The 16437-nt window shown below is 50.3% G+C and overlaps 1 protein-coding gene across 1 annotated transcript; it reads left to right on the forward strand.

Moving 5' to 3' along the window:
* The first annotated feature begins 1145 nt into the window (after positions 1-1145).
* Positions 1146-7472, forward strand: WFDC5 (WAP four-disulfide core domain 5). The gene is given in 6 exon segments (XM_087444864.1): positions 1146-1230; positions 6455-6595; positions 6693-6859; positions 7221-7299; positions 7302-7378; positions 7380-7472. Coding segments are annotated over 6 exon segments (642 nt in total).
* The last annotated feature ends 8965 nt before the right edge of the window (positions 7473-16437 follow it).

The raw sequence follows: 16437 nt of genomic DNA on the forward strand, positions 1-16437 counted from the left end.
GACAGCATGAGGGATTCAAGTTAAACTCAAGGAAGAACTTCCTGACTGTGAGGGTTGTCCTGGCCTGCAATATCCTCTTCCTTTCTCAGGGTCAGATGAGGTAATGGTTTGCTTCCAAGACCCAGGAACCGGATGGGGATTATGAGGAGGCAACGACAGAAGTCCCAGCTTAGTTAGGAATTAACTGTGTGTCCTTGAACCAGTCCCCTCCCATCTCTGGTCTCCAGTTTCCTCATCTTTCAAATGGGAGGGTGGGAGGACGGTCTTGCTCTCCTCCAGTCCTGGTAAGGTACTGGGGTTGACTGGGGTTTCTGTTTGGGGCCCCTTGGGAGCCTGAGCCCCAGCTGCCTCTCGTCTACCAAATGCAGGAGCCAAATAATGTGAAATCTAAGGTGGGTTTTTTGGCTGAGAAGACTTTTTGCTCAGGACCCCTTAGGGCCAAGGAACGGGTCCCAGAAGCCACCGACATCTGCTGTGACCAGCAACCTCAGCCAAACCAAAACCCAGGCTCCATCCACCCCTGACGGCCGAGCCAGCCCCAGGCAGAGGGCAGTTCTACCAGATGCAAGGGAGGGATCTCACCACAGGCGGGGAGGGCTCTCTCTCCCGTCCACGGGGGCCTGGGCTGGCCTCACTCACCGTGCCAGCCTGGGCCAGCCTTCTCCAGCCCTCTCCTGCAGGGAGCTCTGACCCAACCCTAATGCTGCCTGGGCATCCAGAACTCTGCCAACCCCTCCTTGCCGTTCAAAGCTGACTTCTACCCGCTGCTGGGGCTTCAAGATCTTAGAGAGCCAGGAAAGGGAGCATCTGGCTCAACAGCCTTCACCCTTTATACAGATGAGAAAAACTGAGGTCTGAAGAGGAAGAAGACTTGCCCAAGATCACAGCCCAAGTCAGCAGTGCAGGCAGGACTGGATCCTAGCCCCCAACACCCAGGACCTGCCCCACCCACCATCAGTTCTTGCACAAGCACCCTCGCACTGAGGCTCTTGGGCGGGGGTGGAGCCAGGATGAAGCAGACACGTGCCACTCCATCCACCCTTCTCTTTCCTCCCCTGACTCAGTTGCTCTAGCCTTCCTGGAGCTGCAGGTGTTCAATTAGGGGCCCCTGGGCCTTGACCTTATTAGGTGCCAGCAGCAGAAACATGAGGGCCTGGAGCCTCCTCCTCCTGGTGGCCCTCCTGGCTTTGGGGAGCCAGCTGCCAGCTGCCACAGGCAGGAGGAAGGGAGGTGAGTGTGGGTCGGTTTCTGTGCTCCAGAGACCAGGTGGGGTCTACCTCTCTGGGGAGAGCAAGGGTTTGAGTAAGGCAGGCAATGAGTGTGTGTCTGTGTGTGTGCCTGCTTCTTAGTGCTTCCAGCTGCTTGCGTTTTGTTTGCTCGTCTTCGTGCCGGTCAGCCTGCCCACGTCTGTATCAGTAAATGTCTTCCTGCCAGTGTCTCAGTGTTTGTGTCTGGCTACACGTCTGAGCGTGGGACTGTGTGTGCACGCGTGCGCCTGTCTCTGTGTATACGTGTATCATTGTGCCTGCTTGTCTGTGTGAATCTGCGTCTGTACATGTATACTTAGCATGACTGCATCATGTGTGTGTCGAGCCTGTGTGCCTGTACATGTGTGAACATGTGTCTCTGCACCTCTGGGGAGCGGGGAATGAACCTGTCGGCACCTGCTCTTCTCTGGTTGTCTCCATGGAGGTGTCCGGATCTGTGGGTCCACATGGCAGGGAGATGACCCTTTTTGTCATCTTGTGTGGCCAACAAGGCCATGCCTGGTCTGGCCTCTGCCCATCTTGTTTCTTTCCTTCTTGGACCTTCTCAATCCCCCAGCCCAGTCTGTGGAAGGGACTCGAATTGAGTAGGGGGTGTGGTTTCTGAGATCTGGGATCTGTTAGGAGGAAGCTCTACTTCTCCTTTGCCTCCCTGAAAAGGCTGGGCTGACCTGTCAACAGGTGAGGGAGGCCGGGCCTGCCGGAGTAGCTAGACAGGTGCCTCCCTGACCTGGGCAAGGCCTCCACCCCCGTCTCCTTCTGGGGCTGGAACACTCTGACCTACATACACCTGTGCAGGCCTGCCTCTGCTTTGGGGGAAGGGGACAGGAATGGGCACATGGGGCCCTGGAGAGCAGTTCCCTGCATCCTCTCTGCCCCCTCTAGCCTAACTTGGGCCTTCCTCAGAGGCAGGGCTCTCTCCCTGGGGCCTGGTTTGGAGAGGAGAGTGCTCAGAGACCCCCGGCAGAGGAGGGAAGGATGCTGGCAAGCTCCAGGGCCAGAGTCCGTGCTGGCTGTGATTCATGCGCCGTCACCACATTCCTCCTCACTGCCACGCTGTGAGCTCGGGACCATTTTTATCCCCATTTTGCAGATGAGGAACCCAAGGCTGGGGGGAAAGCACATGCCCAAGGCCAAATATTGACTCTGAGTTAGTGTCAGAAGTGGCATTTGAGGGCAGGTCTTTGGAATCAGGAAGACTCACCTCCCCAACTTACTCCTTGAAAAAGGCCTCATGCCTCTCTCTCAGGAGTAAATGGTGTGTTGAGGAACAAGGGCCTGGCATACAGTAAGTGTAGCACAAGTGGGCAATTCGGGAGAGCTGCTGGGGGCACTGGGAGAGAACACCCCGATACTCAGCCCAGCTGCTCAGAGATGAGAGCGGGCACCTGCAGAACCTGAGCCGGCTCAGAACCTCTCTGATGGCCAAGTGGAACGCACTGGTCTCTCTCCCAATTCACCACATCTCCTCCTTCCCTGGTTCTCTCCCATGAGACTCTGGCTCTCAGCAGAATCTCAGACGATGGGGGAGTGACAGGGTTGAGGGAAGGGAAGTCTCGGTTTGCTGTCTGTGGAAGACCAGGCACCTCTGTTTAAAAGAACACCCCTACTCAAACGTCTAGGGGTCCCTGACATACAGAGCCTGGCATAGTCCCTGGCAAATAGTAAGTGCCTAACAAACATTTTCGGTGGTTCTGTGGTATTGGTGGATAGATCTGTGTCTGGGGAGCTCTGTGCATATGATAGAGTGTATGTGACTGTGTATGCACGTGTATGTCGCTGTTCACACCCACACATGTTCTATATATTTATATATATGACTGTGTATATCTGAGTCTATGTGTAGTTATCTGTGTGTATATATTTATGTGTGTAGGCATGTATATACGACAGGATGCCTCTATATTTGACTATGTGATTATGACACATTCTATCTGTGTTTGTACATATATCTAACTATCTTGTGAATGTCTGGATGTGTGTGTGTGTACATATATATGTCTATATGTATATGTATAGGTCAAACCATATGAAATTGCTATTTTTGTAAATCAAAGTTGACTATTAGCAATTTCATATGGTTCAGCCCATAGCTAATTGTCTGTACACATCTAAGTGTGTTTGCATATTTGACCGTGTATGTGTATCTGTGTGTGTGTGTGTGTATTTGTGTCTGGGTGTGATTCTTTCATTCTCTGAGTCTACATATCCGCGAGACTTAACGTGCGCTGCATGGCTGGCAGTGCGTATGACTGTGTCTCTATGTATCCCTCGTGTGCGGGGAGGCTGAATTTAGAGGGAAGGTTAGAAAAGGCAGATGAAGACTTGAGTGTGACCCTGTCACACTGTCCCTGCACACTCCCAGCGTTCATTCCCACCTCCACACTGTTGCTGCCACAGTTCTCCCCGCTTGATATGCCAGTTCCAGCCTCTCTTCTGTCTGTCTGTCCATCTGTCCTCAAGGCTCATGTCCCAGCCCCTCCTTCCGGAAGCTCTCCCTGGCTGTATGACCTGATCCACTCCACCCCACCCCAGCCCCCAGGGAGCTCCTGCTTTGAGTTCAGGCGGCTCTATCTGGCCCAATCCTTGAGGCCTGGGCACCGCTGGCCAGGGCTACACCCTGGACCTCAGAGAGTCTCCCAGGGCCCCTCCCACCCCCAGCCTGGGGAGGAGAGGCAACCAGAGGAGGGGGCTCCCTCACGGGCTAAGCTGCTCTTTCTCCAGCAGGGGGCAGCAATTCAGTTTAAGCCAACCCAATCAAACAGTTGACGTTGGTTGACTTAGAGCACTTACTGTATGAGCAAGGTGCCTACTGTGTGTGTGCCCCGTGCCCAGTCAGGGGCTGGAGGGGAAGGTGGACACCAAGTAAAGCCACAGCACTGGATTCAGCTTCAGCTGGGGGCTCTTGAACCTTTTCTCAGATGCTAGACTGAAGTGAAGGCCTGGGAGCAGTCCCCATCCCCAGGGTTCAACGGTGGCCAGAGCAGAGGGGTGGGAGGTGAGGCCTTGATTTCTCCTTCTAAATGGAGGAAGATAATGATTCAAGCCTTCTGTGTGAAATCTGGAAATGGCCCAAAATCCCAACAAGAAGAGGGACTAGGTAAGCTCCGGGACGGAACATTCTAGAGCCTTTCCGAGGACTGCCTCAAAGACTGAGTTGATACAGATCCCTGAAACAATGCCGCTTGCAACAGTGCAAGCACACGGCACAGATGTGGCCGACTGTGGCTGTGTGATAAGGCACTAGGCTGGCAACAGCTAACACACCTGCAATGCTGAATCTCCCTTCAAAATCCTTTCTTTCAAATCGTCACTGAGCCCCTAGTGTTTTGTGTCAAGGGCTGTGCTTCAGCGGAATGGTGAGCAAAGCAGGTAGGGGGGGTCTATTCTCATAGCCTCTGGCCAAGTGAGAGAAGCAGATGGATGCAGAGTCACAGACTCTGAAGGAACGAACCCGTGCGAGTGTATAGGGGTGGGATGGGGGCTGACCTAGTTAATCTTGGGTCAGAGAAATAGGGTCTCCTGAGGGTGTGGTGTTTCAGCTGAGACCTGATGGATGGGGTCTAGGAGAGAACACCAGGCAGAGGGCACAGCCAAAGGGAGGCCCTGTGAAGAGCAGGGCGTAGAGGGGGTTAGGAGCTGAAAAGCGGGAACGGTAGAGAGGGTGAGGCCAGGGAGACCGACAGGGGCCAGACCTGGCCCAGCCTGGTTGGCCCAGGTGGAGATTCTGAACTTCATTTTTTCCTATTCTTTACATCATCTGAGTCTCAAACCAGCCCTGGGAAGAAGGAGTCCAGCTTCCCATTTCATAGACAGAAAACTGAAGCTTGGAGTCAAAAAAAACTTGCCAGCCATTTGTGACAACATGGATGGACCTTGAGGGCATTATGCTAAGTGAAATAAGTTAGAGAAAGACAAATACTGCATGATCTCATTTATATGTGGAATCTAAAAAAAACAACCACCAAAAAAACGAAGCTCATAGATACAGAGGACAGATTGGTGGTTGCCAGAGGTGGGGGGTGGTGAAATGGGTGAAGGCGGTCAAAATGCACAAACTTCCAGTTATAAAAGAAATAAGTCGTGGGTCTGGCCCCATGGCTTAGGGGTTAAGTGCGCGCACTCCGCTACTGGTGGCCTGGGTTCTGATCCCGGGCGCGCACCGAAGCACTGCTTGTCCGGCCATCCTGTCCGGCTTGTCCGGCCACGTGGCCATGCCACGTCCCACATACAGCAACTAGAAGGATGTGCAACTATGATGTACAACTATCTACTGGGGCTTTGGGGAGAAACAGAAAAAAAAAAAAAAAAGGAAGAGGATTGGCAATAGATGTTAGCTCAGGGCCGGTCTTCCTCAGCAAAAAGAGGAGGATTGGCATGGATGTTAGCTCAGGGCTGATCTTCCTCACACACACCCACAAAAAAATGCAATTGTTTAAAAAAGAAAAAAAAAAATCTAAAAAAAAAGAAAGACAGCGTGGGGATGTAATGTACAGCATGATGACTGTCATTAACAATACTGTATCGCATATTTGAAAGTTGCTAAGACAGTAGATCTTAAAAGTTCTCATCATAAGAAAAAAATTGTAACTATGTGTGGTGACAGATGTTAACTAGACTTATTGTGGCAATCATTTCACAATATACAGTCAGCCCTCCAGATCCTGGGGTTCTGCCTCTGTGGGTTCAACCTCAGATGGTTGCGTCTGTACTGAAGATGTACAGACTTTTTTTCTTGTCATTATTCCCTAAACAGTACAGTAAAACAACTATTTACATAGCATTCACATTGTATTAGGTATTATAAGTAATCTAGAGATGATTTAAAGTATATGGGAGGATGTGCGTAGGTTATATGTAAATACTATACCATTTTATATAAGGGACTTGAGCATCTGCGGATTTCGGTGTCCACGGGGGTCCTGGAACCACTCTCCTGTGGATACCGAGTGATGACTACATGCAAATCTGACATCATTATTTGTACACCTGAAACTGATGTAATGTTATATGCCAATTACACTTCAATTAAAAATAAGTAAAGGTAAATTTATCAAAAAAAAAAAATCTTGCCAGAGGACAGGCAACAAGTAAGGGGTGGAGAATTCAGATCTTGTGAGTCCCAGGTCAGTGCTTATTACATAATTCTGAACTGCCTCCAGCTGCAAGATTTGGGGCTTCTCTTACAGAGAAATTGGGGGGCTGTCCACCGGACGATGAGCCCTGCCTCCAGTCAGTGCTTGACCAGTGCATGGACGACAGCCAGTGTCCCTCCAGGATGAAGTGCTGCTCCCGAGCTTGCTATCGCCAGTGTGTCCGTATGGTCTCAGGTAAGGTCCGTCTCCTCCTTGCTGACCGCCGAAGCCCCAAGCCCCGAGCCCCAGGGCTGGGGCACAGGCAGGGCTCACCCAGGCCCCTGTGTTGCAGTAAAGCCGGGCAGCTGCCCCAAGGACGCGCTGCGCTGCCTCAGCCCCATCCAGCACCTGTGCCGCACGGACACGGACTGTCGGGGCTCTCGTAGGTGCTGCCCGGGCGCCTGCGGCCGGGACTGCCGGAACCCTGTCAGAGGTATGGCTCCTGTGCACCTGGGGCAGGTCCTTTCCCTCTCTGAGCCCCAGCTCACGACATCCTTCCAGTTCAACACACTTAACAGGATACCTTCAGAGAAGCCTGGGCCTCCCTGTGGCCAGAATTGGGGAAGTAGATGGAGTGGGAGGGGTCCTGTTAGGACTACCGAGGAACTGGGGATCCTTGGTTCTCTTACTGAACTTGCTGTGTCACCTGGACCGCAACCCTAAACTGCTCTGGGCTTCAGTTTGCCCTTGTGAAGGAGAGAGGTGGGTCCTGCCTTCATGGCCACCAGGACTGGGCTGATGGGGTCTGGATGGGGGATCAAGCCCAGACCCCAGAGCCCTGTTATGGGATGGGGTTAACCCTCTCCTCCTTTCTCCCCAGGCTAATTCTGGGCTAGGATCCACAGCTCTGAACCTCAGGTTGGGGTTCCCAGCAGCAAGAGATGAGGATGAGGGGCCTGCGACCTGCCACCCACACAGCACTATCTCTGTCAGCGGCGGTTCCCACCTTCCGATAAACACTGATCTGCCGTCACTTCCCTTGCAACCCATCCACCCCTGGTTTCTCCTCCTGGGAGTCAAGGTCCATAGCCAGACCTCAAAGGACTCCTCTCCTGTACCACTGCCACACTGAGCTTCTTATCCTTCCTAACACCCACTTACACGTCTCTTTGTACATTCGTTTCTTCCACCTAAAATGCCCCAGTCAGGTAGGCCTCTCTTCATAGAGTCCTGACCCCTCCCTCAGGCAGCCCAACCACCTCGAATGTATGTTCTAGCAAGTTTCCGAACATCAGTCTATTCTCCTGCCTCTTTCACAGATTCACCATACTTGCCAAATAGCTTCATGATTCTGTGTACGGCCTGCACTGCTATTCACCTAATGTTTTTCTTCCTTTGTATGTGAATAAATTTATTTCAAAAGAAAACCTTGATATCACTACATAAATGAGGTAAGTGGGCTCACTTGCCACAAATAGAATGGAACCGTAAAAGAAAATGCAATGAAAACAGCTAAGTTCCATTAAAGTAAATCATGTCAGATTAATGGTTAAATAATACTATTAAGTTCTAGCTGGATACTGCCACATGCCAAGACTGTGAGCCTGACGCCTGCTCTCTGTCTGTGTTGGAATAAATGAAGACGAGCAAAGGTTAAGAGATGTTAAAGACACAGATCTCTAAAGTGAGACTCCCTCCTTGGGAAGGGTGGGGTAAAATATAGTACTCCCTAGAAGGAAGGGGTAAAATATGATTCTGGGGTAATCAGAAGGACTGAAAAGAGAAGAACTAGAACTTTCTTACTCCAAGAGTCAATGTTGAATAATGTTGCATCCAGATGCACCCTAAGATCATTCCAAATTGCTCCACGTTTGGGGAAATGTTGCCTGAACAGTTGGGATGTCATTGTTTATGGGAGGGTCTGCCTCCACCCTTGGAGGGGACCTCCTTCACCTCGATTTCTCCAGGGCCCGGTCTGTGGTCAGGGTCCAATGAGTGGGGGGTCAATGAGGGAATGACAGCCATCCACAGGACGTTCCTGGACCCAGAGAGCTGGACTCCTGACTGTCCCTCTCCCCCAGGACTTGCTTGGGGAGGGGAAGGAGATGAGCAGGCTCCTTCCTGGTTTATCTCCTGGGTCTCCTCAGCTGATAGAAGAATCTGGGGCTGGGCAGTCAACTGTGGGGGCGAGGCTTGGTCTCCAGGTCTTCTTTCCTTGTTCCCTTGACCTGGCAGTGTGGTCACAGCTGAGCCACCACTCTGGGCTTCTGTTTGCCCTGTTGGAAGATGGAAAGAATTCTACTTCCTCACTGCCATGGTCCTACTCACAGGATTCAAATGCCTGAACTGCTGACTGAAAAGCAGCAAATGTTAACTATATGGATACAAGGCGGGGCCTGGGCGAGGACGGAAGGAGAACCACCTGTGAGTCACTGACTCCCTGCGAGCTTGGATATTTCCCTTCCTCTTTCTGGGCCTCAGTTTCCCCATCTATAATCTCAAGTGGTTAACACAGGTCATACAGTACATGGTATTATTTGCCCCCAATCGCCCCTTCCCTCCTCACCCTGACCATGGCTTCCCAGGGGGACAGTATACATTCCTGGCCTGGTGATTTGGGGCTTGGCCCTGGGACCTGTTTTGGCTAATGGGATATGGGTGGAAGTGACAACGTGCCAGTTTCAAGGCAAGGCACCAGCCTTCTTGGAGCTTCCACCCTGCCATGAGAAGAGCTTGCCTAGAAGTCACTGGTCTCAGGATGAAAGACACCTGTGGCACCCTGAAGCTGAGCTGTCCCAGCCAATCCTCAGACTTGCGAGAGGGAAATAAGTGTTTGTGATAGGAAGCTAGTGAGATTTGGGGGGTGTTCATTACCGATTTATCGCAAGAAGAGCTTGTCTAATTCAGATGATGAGTATTATTCTTTAGTGAATGCCCACTCTGCCTCACACATTAAAACTCATTTCAGGGCCGGCCCCGTGGCTTAGCGGTTAAGTGTGTGCGCTCTGCTACTGGCGGCCCGGGTTCGGATCCCGAGTGCGCACCAAGGCACCACTTCTCTGGCCATGCTGAGGCCATGCCCCAAATACAGCAACTAGAAGGATGTGCAACTATGACGTACAACTATCTACTGGGGCTTTGGGGGGAAAAAAAAGGAGGAGGATTGGCAATAGATGTTAGCTCAGAGCCGGTCTTCTTCAGCAAAAAGAGGAGGATTAGCATGGATGTTAGCTCAGGGCTGATCTTCCTCACAAAAAAACAAACAAACAAACAAAAAAACTCATTTCCTTCATCCATCCTGTAACCCTGAGGAAGGTGGGCATTGTTATTCCTATTTGACAACGAAGACACAGAGGCTTTGAGATAAGTGACTTGCCCAAGACTCCCAGCTAAGAGGTGAAATAGCCAGGATCAAACCATACCACATTCCTCCTTAGACACGGATAAAATCAACAACAGTTAAAATTCCAGCACACTTACCCTGTGCCAGGTGTCATTTTTATTACTTTACATGTATAACCTCATTAAATCCTCGCAGTTGACCGTGTAGGCCCTATTATTTTTGCCCATTTCACATTTGAAGAAACTGAGGCACAAAGAGGTTAATCTGGCCAAGGCCGTACAGATTATAATTAGTAGAGCTGGGATTCAACCCCGAGGAGAGACGCCAAAGCTTACACCTTGTTGACTGCACTAATTACATTCTGGCTTTGAAAATTTCTTCCAGCTCTGAAGACTCAGTTTCCATCTGAAAAACGGGGATTACGAAGACCCAAGAAGGTTACACGAACCAGCCCCAATTCTAGGCAGCTGGAACCTGAGTCTGATGGTACGCAGCCCATTGCCCTGGGTTTCTTTCCTGAAAGGCATCAGGAGGAAAATTAAGAAGCCCCAGGAGGAGGCTCCCAGGGGAGCCAGTTAGGACTCGGCTGCGAAGGGCCCCATGGCTGTCCTGAGGCCCTGAGTCCTGAGCTGGTTCCTGGAGCAGCAGGAGGCGGCAGGTCGAAGGCCACAGCTTCTCTGGCTACAGATGGCAGCAGCCACACAGTCCCTTCTAGAGTCACCTGCTCAGCCTCCTGGCGAACTCACTACCTGTTCTATCAGGTCTCTGCAGGACCAGCTCTGTCCTCAACTACCAAATTCCAGTCCATCCAGCTCCATCTCCACTACCTGTCTCCACTCTCCTGCTGGAAAGTCTCCTGGGAGGCTGGACACCTGCATCCAGGAGCCTGGGTCTTCAATCTCCAATCCTGCTTTCTTCCCTCACTCATTCAGTAAACGTCTGCTGAGCAATTAGTCCAGGCTCCAGGCAGTACCCTCACAGAGCTCATGCCCTAGAAGATGAGACAAAGCCCTAGCTAGAGAGTTGCATGATGTGCATCAGACTGAAGGAATCCAGGAGACTATGGGAGGCCAGGAGGGACCTAACTCAGCCTGGAGACCAGAGAAGACTTCCTGAAGGAGGTGGTAGCCAAGCCAAGACCTTGGGTTTTAGTAGGAGTTAGCCAAGTATGACACTGCCAGTCACCCATTCTCCTCTTCTTCCTTACCAACAGCAATGTCCCCAGTTAGAAACATTTGCCCACCCCTCCATGCTACTGGGGTGCTGGTGACATTCTATATTTTGACCTGGGTGGCAGTCACATGGATGCATAAATTTGTAAAAATTAATTTAGCTGTAACTTAAGATTTACTATAAGAGCATTGTGCTTCAATTTTAAAAAGTAAATTAAATTTAAAAAATTGTTTCCTCCCCAGGCTCCCTTGCAGCTAGGAAGACCATGTGATCCAGAACTGGCCAATCAGAAGTTAGGAGAAGTCTACTGGGTGGAACTTCCCAGAAAGCTATTCTTTTCCTAGCAAATGAGAGAGATTCAGCCTTTGCCCATCATCCATTCACCATTTGTCCCTCCTGGAGCATGGCTGCTTCAGGTAGAACTGCTATCTTGTCACCTTGAGGATTGTCTTAGGTGGGTTCCTCGGAAGCAGATCTTGAGATGAAGACTCATAGGATGGTGATGTTTTGGAAATGCTCCCAAGAGAAATGGGTATGGGAGTGGAGAAGCGTACCAGGAAGGGAAGGAGGCCAGTAAGGGAGTGACATAAGCAAAGTCCCACAGGAGGGTTCTAGAGACAAGTGTAGGTGACTCTTCTGAGTTGTCCTTGTGGGGCAAGGGAGCGGAATGTACAGAGACATTTATGTCTCTGTACCCTTCAGTTATCAGTTAAGAACTATGGGGAGCTTTGGTGACATAAATCCCCAGGCACTTCAGGCTCTCCCTGTGTGCTGGTGTAGCAGGCTCCACAGCCTTACGGAAGCCCTTGGACAAAGAGGTGCAGAGACTAGCTGTCAGGAGGGAAAGCATACCAGGAGCCAGTGTGCACAAAAGTGGTAAAGGGAGCCAGGAACCAGTGTGTATAAATGTGGTAAAGGGACCCAAGGGGATATGGACAAAGCACTGACATCCTCTGCTACTAGAATGAGAGCCACACAAGAATAGTGGAGGAGGAAGTGACAAAGAGGCTGGGTCTTCAGTGCCATTCATGGGCAGCTGCACCATCTCTGGACCACCAAAAAAAGTCAACTCCTCTCTGATTAAGCCACTCTGGTTCAGTTCTTGTTCTTGCAGCTAAATTAAATCCTAGCCAATAAACTGGGTAAAGAAAGGGCAGAAAGAGTTGTTCATGGAGAGGGAACAGCATGTGCTACTCCTCACCACAATTCCGAAAGGTAGTATTGTTCCCATTTTATGGATGAGGAAGATAAGAATCCAAGAGGAGATATCACCTGGCCCATGGTCCCACAGCAATTTAGTGGTAAAGGCAGGGTTCAAAACCAGTTGTATTAGTTATCTATACTGCATAACAAATTACCATACATGTAGTGGCTTAAAACAACACACATTGATTATCTCACAGTCTCTGTGAGTCAAGAATCCAGGAGTAGTGGGTCCTCTGCTTCAGGCCCTCACAAGGCTGAAATCAAGGTGTCAGCCAGGGCTAGGGTCTCATCTGAGCCTCTACTGGAGAGAGCCACTTTCAAGTTCATGTGGTGGTTGGCAGAATTTCAGTTCCTTGAGGGCTGTTGGACTGACTTCCTCACATCTCAGCTGGTTGTTGGCCAGACGTTGTCCTCATAGCCGTGCCTTTCCAGCATGGCGACTAGCTCCACCAAATCCAGCAGGAAGTCATGATCTTGTGTAACCTAATCCGGGAAGCAACATTCCATTGCCTTTGCCGTATTCTATTCATTAGAAGCAAATCAGTAGGGGCCAGCCCCGTGGCCTAGAGGTTAAGTGCGCGAGCTCCACTGCTGGCGGCCCAGGTTCGGATCCCGGGCTGCACCGATGCACCGCTTCTCCGGCCATGCTGAGGCCGCGTCCCACATACAGCAACTAGAAGGATGTGCAGCTATGACGTACAACTATCTACTGGGGCTTTGGGGAAAATATTAATTAATTAATTAATTAATTAATTAAAGAAGCAAATCAGTAAATCCTGCCCACACTCAAGGGGAAGAGATTACACAAGAGCATGAATACCAGGAGGCAAACATCATTGGGTGACACTCTAGAAGCTGCCTGCCATGCCCAGGTCTACTTAATCACAAAAATGTCTGTACTTTATGCAACATCAAGCTTACTCTTTAGGCTAAAACCTCATGGGTTCGGATGGCCATTTCCGGCCAGGGACTGAAGGAGAATTTGGGGACAGCCCATTCATGGCACGTAAAGGGTATGGATACCCCTTTAGCCCCAGAGGCCTATAATGCCCCTCTTCCCACTCCCGTCACTCATTAATTCATCCAACACTCCGTTTACCTCCCATGTGATCTGGGGATGAAACCAAATCCTGGTTCCATTCTCTTCTGCCCTTGGGAGATAGGTCTACCTTTTCTCTTTTTGGAAACTACCTTTTCAACTCCAGGGGAAACCTCCTGAGTTTTGGGGGCAGTGAAGGCAGCAGAGAGAGTACTAGGCCAGGAAATAGGAGACCTGCTTCTCTGTAGATCTGTCTCAGTTTCCTCGTTGGTGAAATGAGGGAATTGGGTAAGATGATCGCTAAGCATCTTCCTGCTCTAACTTCTTACTCTGAGGGAAAAACTGAAAGGGCACAGCCTAGAGCTGCACTGTCCAATATGGTAGCCACTAGCCACATGTAGCTACTGAGCATGTGAAATGTGATTAATCCAAATTGAGATTTACTGTAGGTGGATGCAGGAGCCAGAATTCTAAGATGATTCCAAGTGACCCTGACCCTGTATAATCTCCTCTTTGAGTGCTAGTAGAATCTGAGATGTGTGTTATATGGCAAAAGGGACAGTGTCCTGGGTGGGCCTGGCCTAAGCAGGTGAGTTCTTTAAAAGCAGAGGAGTTTCTCTAGCTGGTCCCAGAAGAAGAAGTCAGTACTCTGGCTTGCCCGGAAGAAAGCAAACATCCATGTTGGGAACTGCCTGTGGGGCCACATGGCAAGAAACCACGGGCAGCCTCTAGGAGCTGAGAGTGATCTCTGGCAGAGAGTAGGAAAAGGGGGACCTTAGTCCTATAACCACAAGAGAATGAATTCTGCTAAAAATCTGTGAGCTCAGAAGAGACCCCAAAGCCCAGATGAGAACCACAGCCCTGGCTGACACCTTGACTTCAAGCTGGTGAGACTCTGAGTAGAGAATCCAGTGATGCTGTGTCAGATTTCCGACCTCTAGAAACTGTTTGTTTTGTTTAAGTTTGTATTGTTTTAAGTTGCTAAGTTTGTGGTAATTTGTCACACAGCAAAAAAAACCTAATACACTGGATTTCAAAGACAGTACAAAAATGAAAATGTAAAATATCTCATTAATAATTTCTATACTGATTCCATGTTGAAGTTATAGCATTTTGGATATACTGGGTTAAATAAAATATATTATTAAGACTAATTTCACTAATTTTTACTTTTTTTAATGCTGCTATCAGAAAATTTTAAATTATATGTGTGGCTTGCATTATATGTATCGAACGGTGCTGGCCTAGAGAACTCAGAAGTTACTCATATGACCTTGGGTGAACCTCTCCAAGCCTTGCATTTCTTATCTGTGAGACTAGAATAATAATAGCACCCACCCTGTGCATATATTTGCAGCTTAAATGAGATGAGGCCTGTAGAATACTTGGTCCAAGGCAAGTGCTCAATAAATGTTGGTTAATATCATTATTAGTAGTAACAATTAATATTTGTGAAGTAGAAATCCTTTCTTGTATCCAGGTCTGAATCTCCAGCACCCTCTCCCCAAACAGGCACACAGTAGGCGCTCAATAAATGCTTGCAGATTACACATCCTTGACAAAGCTCTTTGGCACAGTTCTCCCTTACCCTCACAACCCACTTGGAACGCAGGAATAAGGAATCTGTGGGCAGGTGAGGACACAACTTCAGGGGGCAAAATGATCTGTTTCAGACTTCACAGCCCATAGGGGAAGAGCCTGGGCCCACAGCCCGAGGAGGCCACCTTCTGCAGCTCCTAAAGCAGAGCCCCTGTCCCAGTCTTGGAAGACGTGAGTTCCAAGCCCAGGTCCATGACTCCTAGCTAAGTGCCCTGAGCAGGTCACTGAGCCTTGTCTGTAAAACCGGGAACATAAGACCCTGCCCCTGTCAAATTTGTGTCAGGAATAACTTAGATAAGTCACCTGGAGCAGAGTACCTGGTGCATTGGAAGGACTCAATTAAGGAAGCTCTTATTACTGTTGTTGTTCCTTTGTCGGAGAAGCTCCAGCTGAAATCCCTCTCTAGGGGAACCCCCGTCCCCTAATAACTCCTCATCCCCTGGCCCCTGACTTAGGGGGATGCCCCGGCTGTTGGGCCCAGTCTCCAGACACCTCCTCCCCCCAACCGAGTCAGGAATAGCAACCACCGCCTCCGGCCGCCCGCGGCCTCGCTCCCTCCCCCGGCAGGGATCGATGCGGTCTCAGCCGCTGGGGACGGAGGAAGACGGGGAAGGAGAGGGCAGCGGGGCCTCCGGCAGCAGCGAGGCTCGGCGGGGCCACCGGGACAGAGACGAGCCCAGGCGCGGCCAGGGGTTCCCCAACCTCGGCGCCTTCGGGGACAGACGCGCCCGGCGGGCGGGAGCACTGGAGGGGCCGCGACAGGTAAGGGGCCTCCCTGGGGAGGGGCGTGCTCCGGGGGAGGGGCGGGGGCTGCCCGGGGTTTCTGATGCCTGTGTCCCCCATGAGACCTCCCCCACCAAGGAAGGAGCAATGTGAGATGGCCATGCTTTGGGGCTGGTCCTGTTGGCTCATCTGTAAAATGGGATTAGAAAACCTCCCTGGCAGGGTTAATATAGGGTTTAAACGAAGCGAAGGGTACCTTCACTGGAGCCCAGTGAAGAGACCAGCACATAGTAGGTGCTCAAAATAAGTGTGCGGACAGAATCTCGAGTCAAAAGCCTAGTTTCCAACTTAAACTGTGCCGTGCACTAGCTGGGTAATTTTGAGCAAGTCACTTAATCTTTCTTACTGATATTCAGATTCTTGTCCTGGAAGGTTTGTTGAATTAATTAGCCCATTTCATAGAGCAAGAAGGTGAGTCCCAGAAAGAGAAAGGGATTTGCCCATGGTCATGCAGCTAATGGGTGATGGAACTGGATTAGAGACTTCATCTTTTGATGCCAAGTCCAGGTGGAGGAGGTGGGAGTAGAGTTGTATGACACACGTATTTATTGTGCACAAATTATGTGCCAGGGGCTGCGCAGCTGATATACGTCTTCCTCATTGAGTCCTCATTATCTCTCCCGGAAAGCAAGATGTTCCCCAGTTTACAGATGGGGAAACCGAAGCTCAGAGAAGGAAATGGATCCTCTCAAGGTAAACAGTAAGTGGCAGGCTCAGAATTTGAACCCAGGTCTGACCAGAGAGCAGTGCAAAAGATTAACATTTATTGAGCACCTAATGTGTTCCAGGGGCTTTGCACATATACTCACAATAACCTTTTACCCAGAGTGCTAGTATCCCCATTCTATAGATAAGAGAGCTAAAGCCCAGATGGGGAGGAGACTGGCCTGAGGTCACACAAGTGACAGAGCTAAGGACACAACCCACACCTGATTAATGGCAAGCCCAGGGTAA

This window comes from Ceratotherium simum, chromosome 21 (genome assembly GCF_057802395.1).
Source record: "Ceratotherium simum simum isolate JZ-2026a chromosome 21, ASM5780239v1, whole genome shotgun sequence".
In the NCBI taxonomy this organism is placed as follows: Eukaryota; Metazoa; Chordata; class Mammalia; order Perissodactyla; family Rhinocerotidae; genus Ceratotherium; species Ceratotherium simum.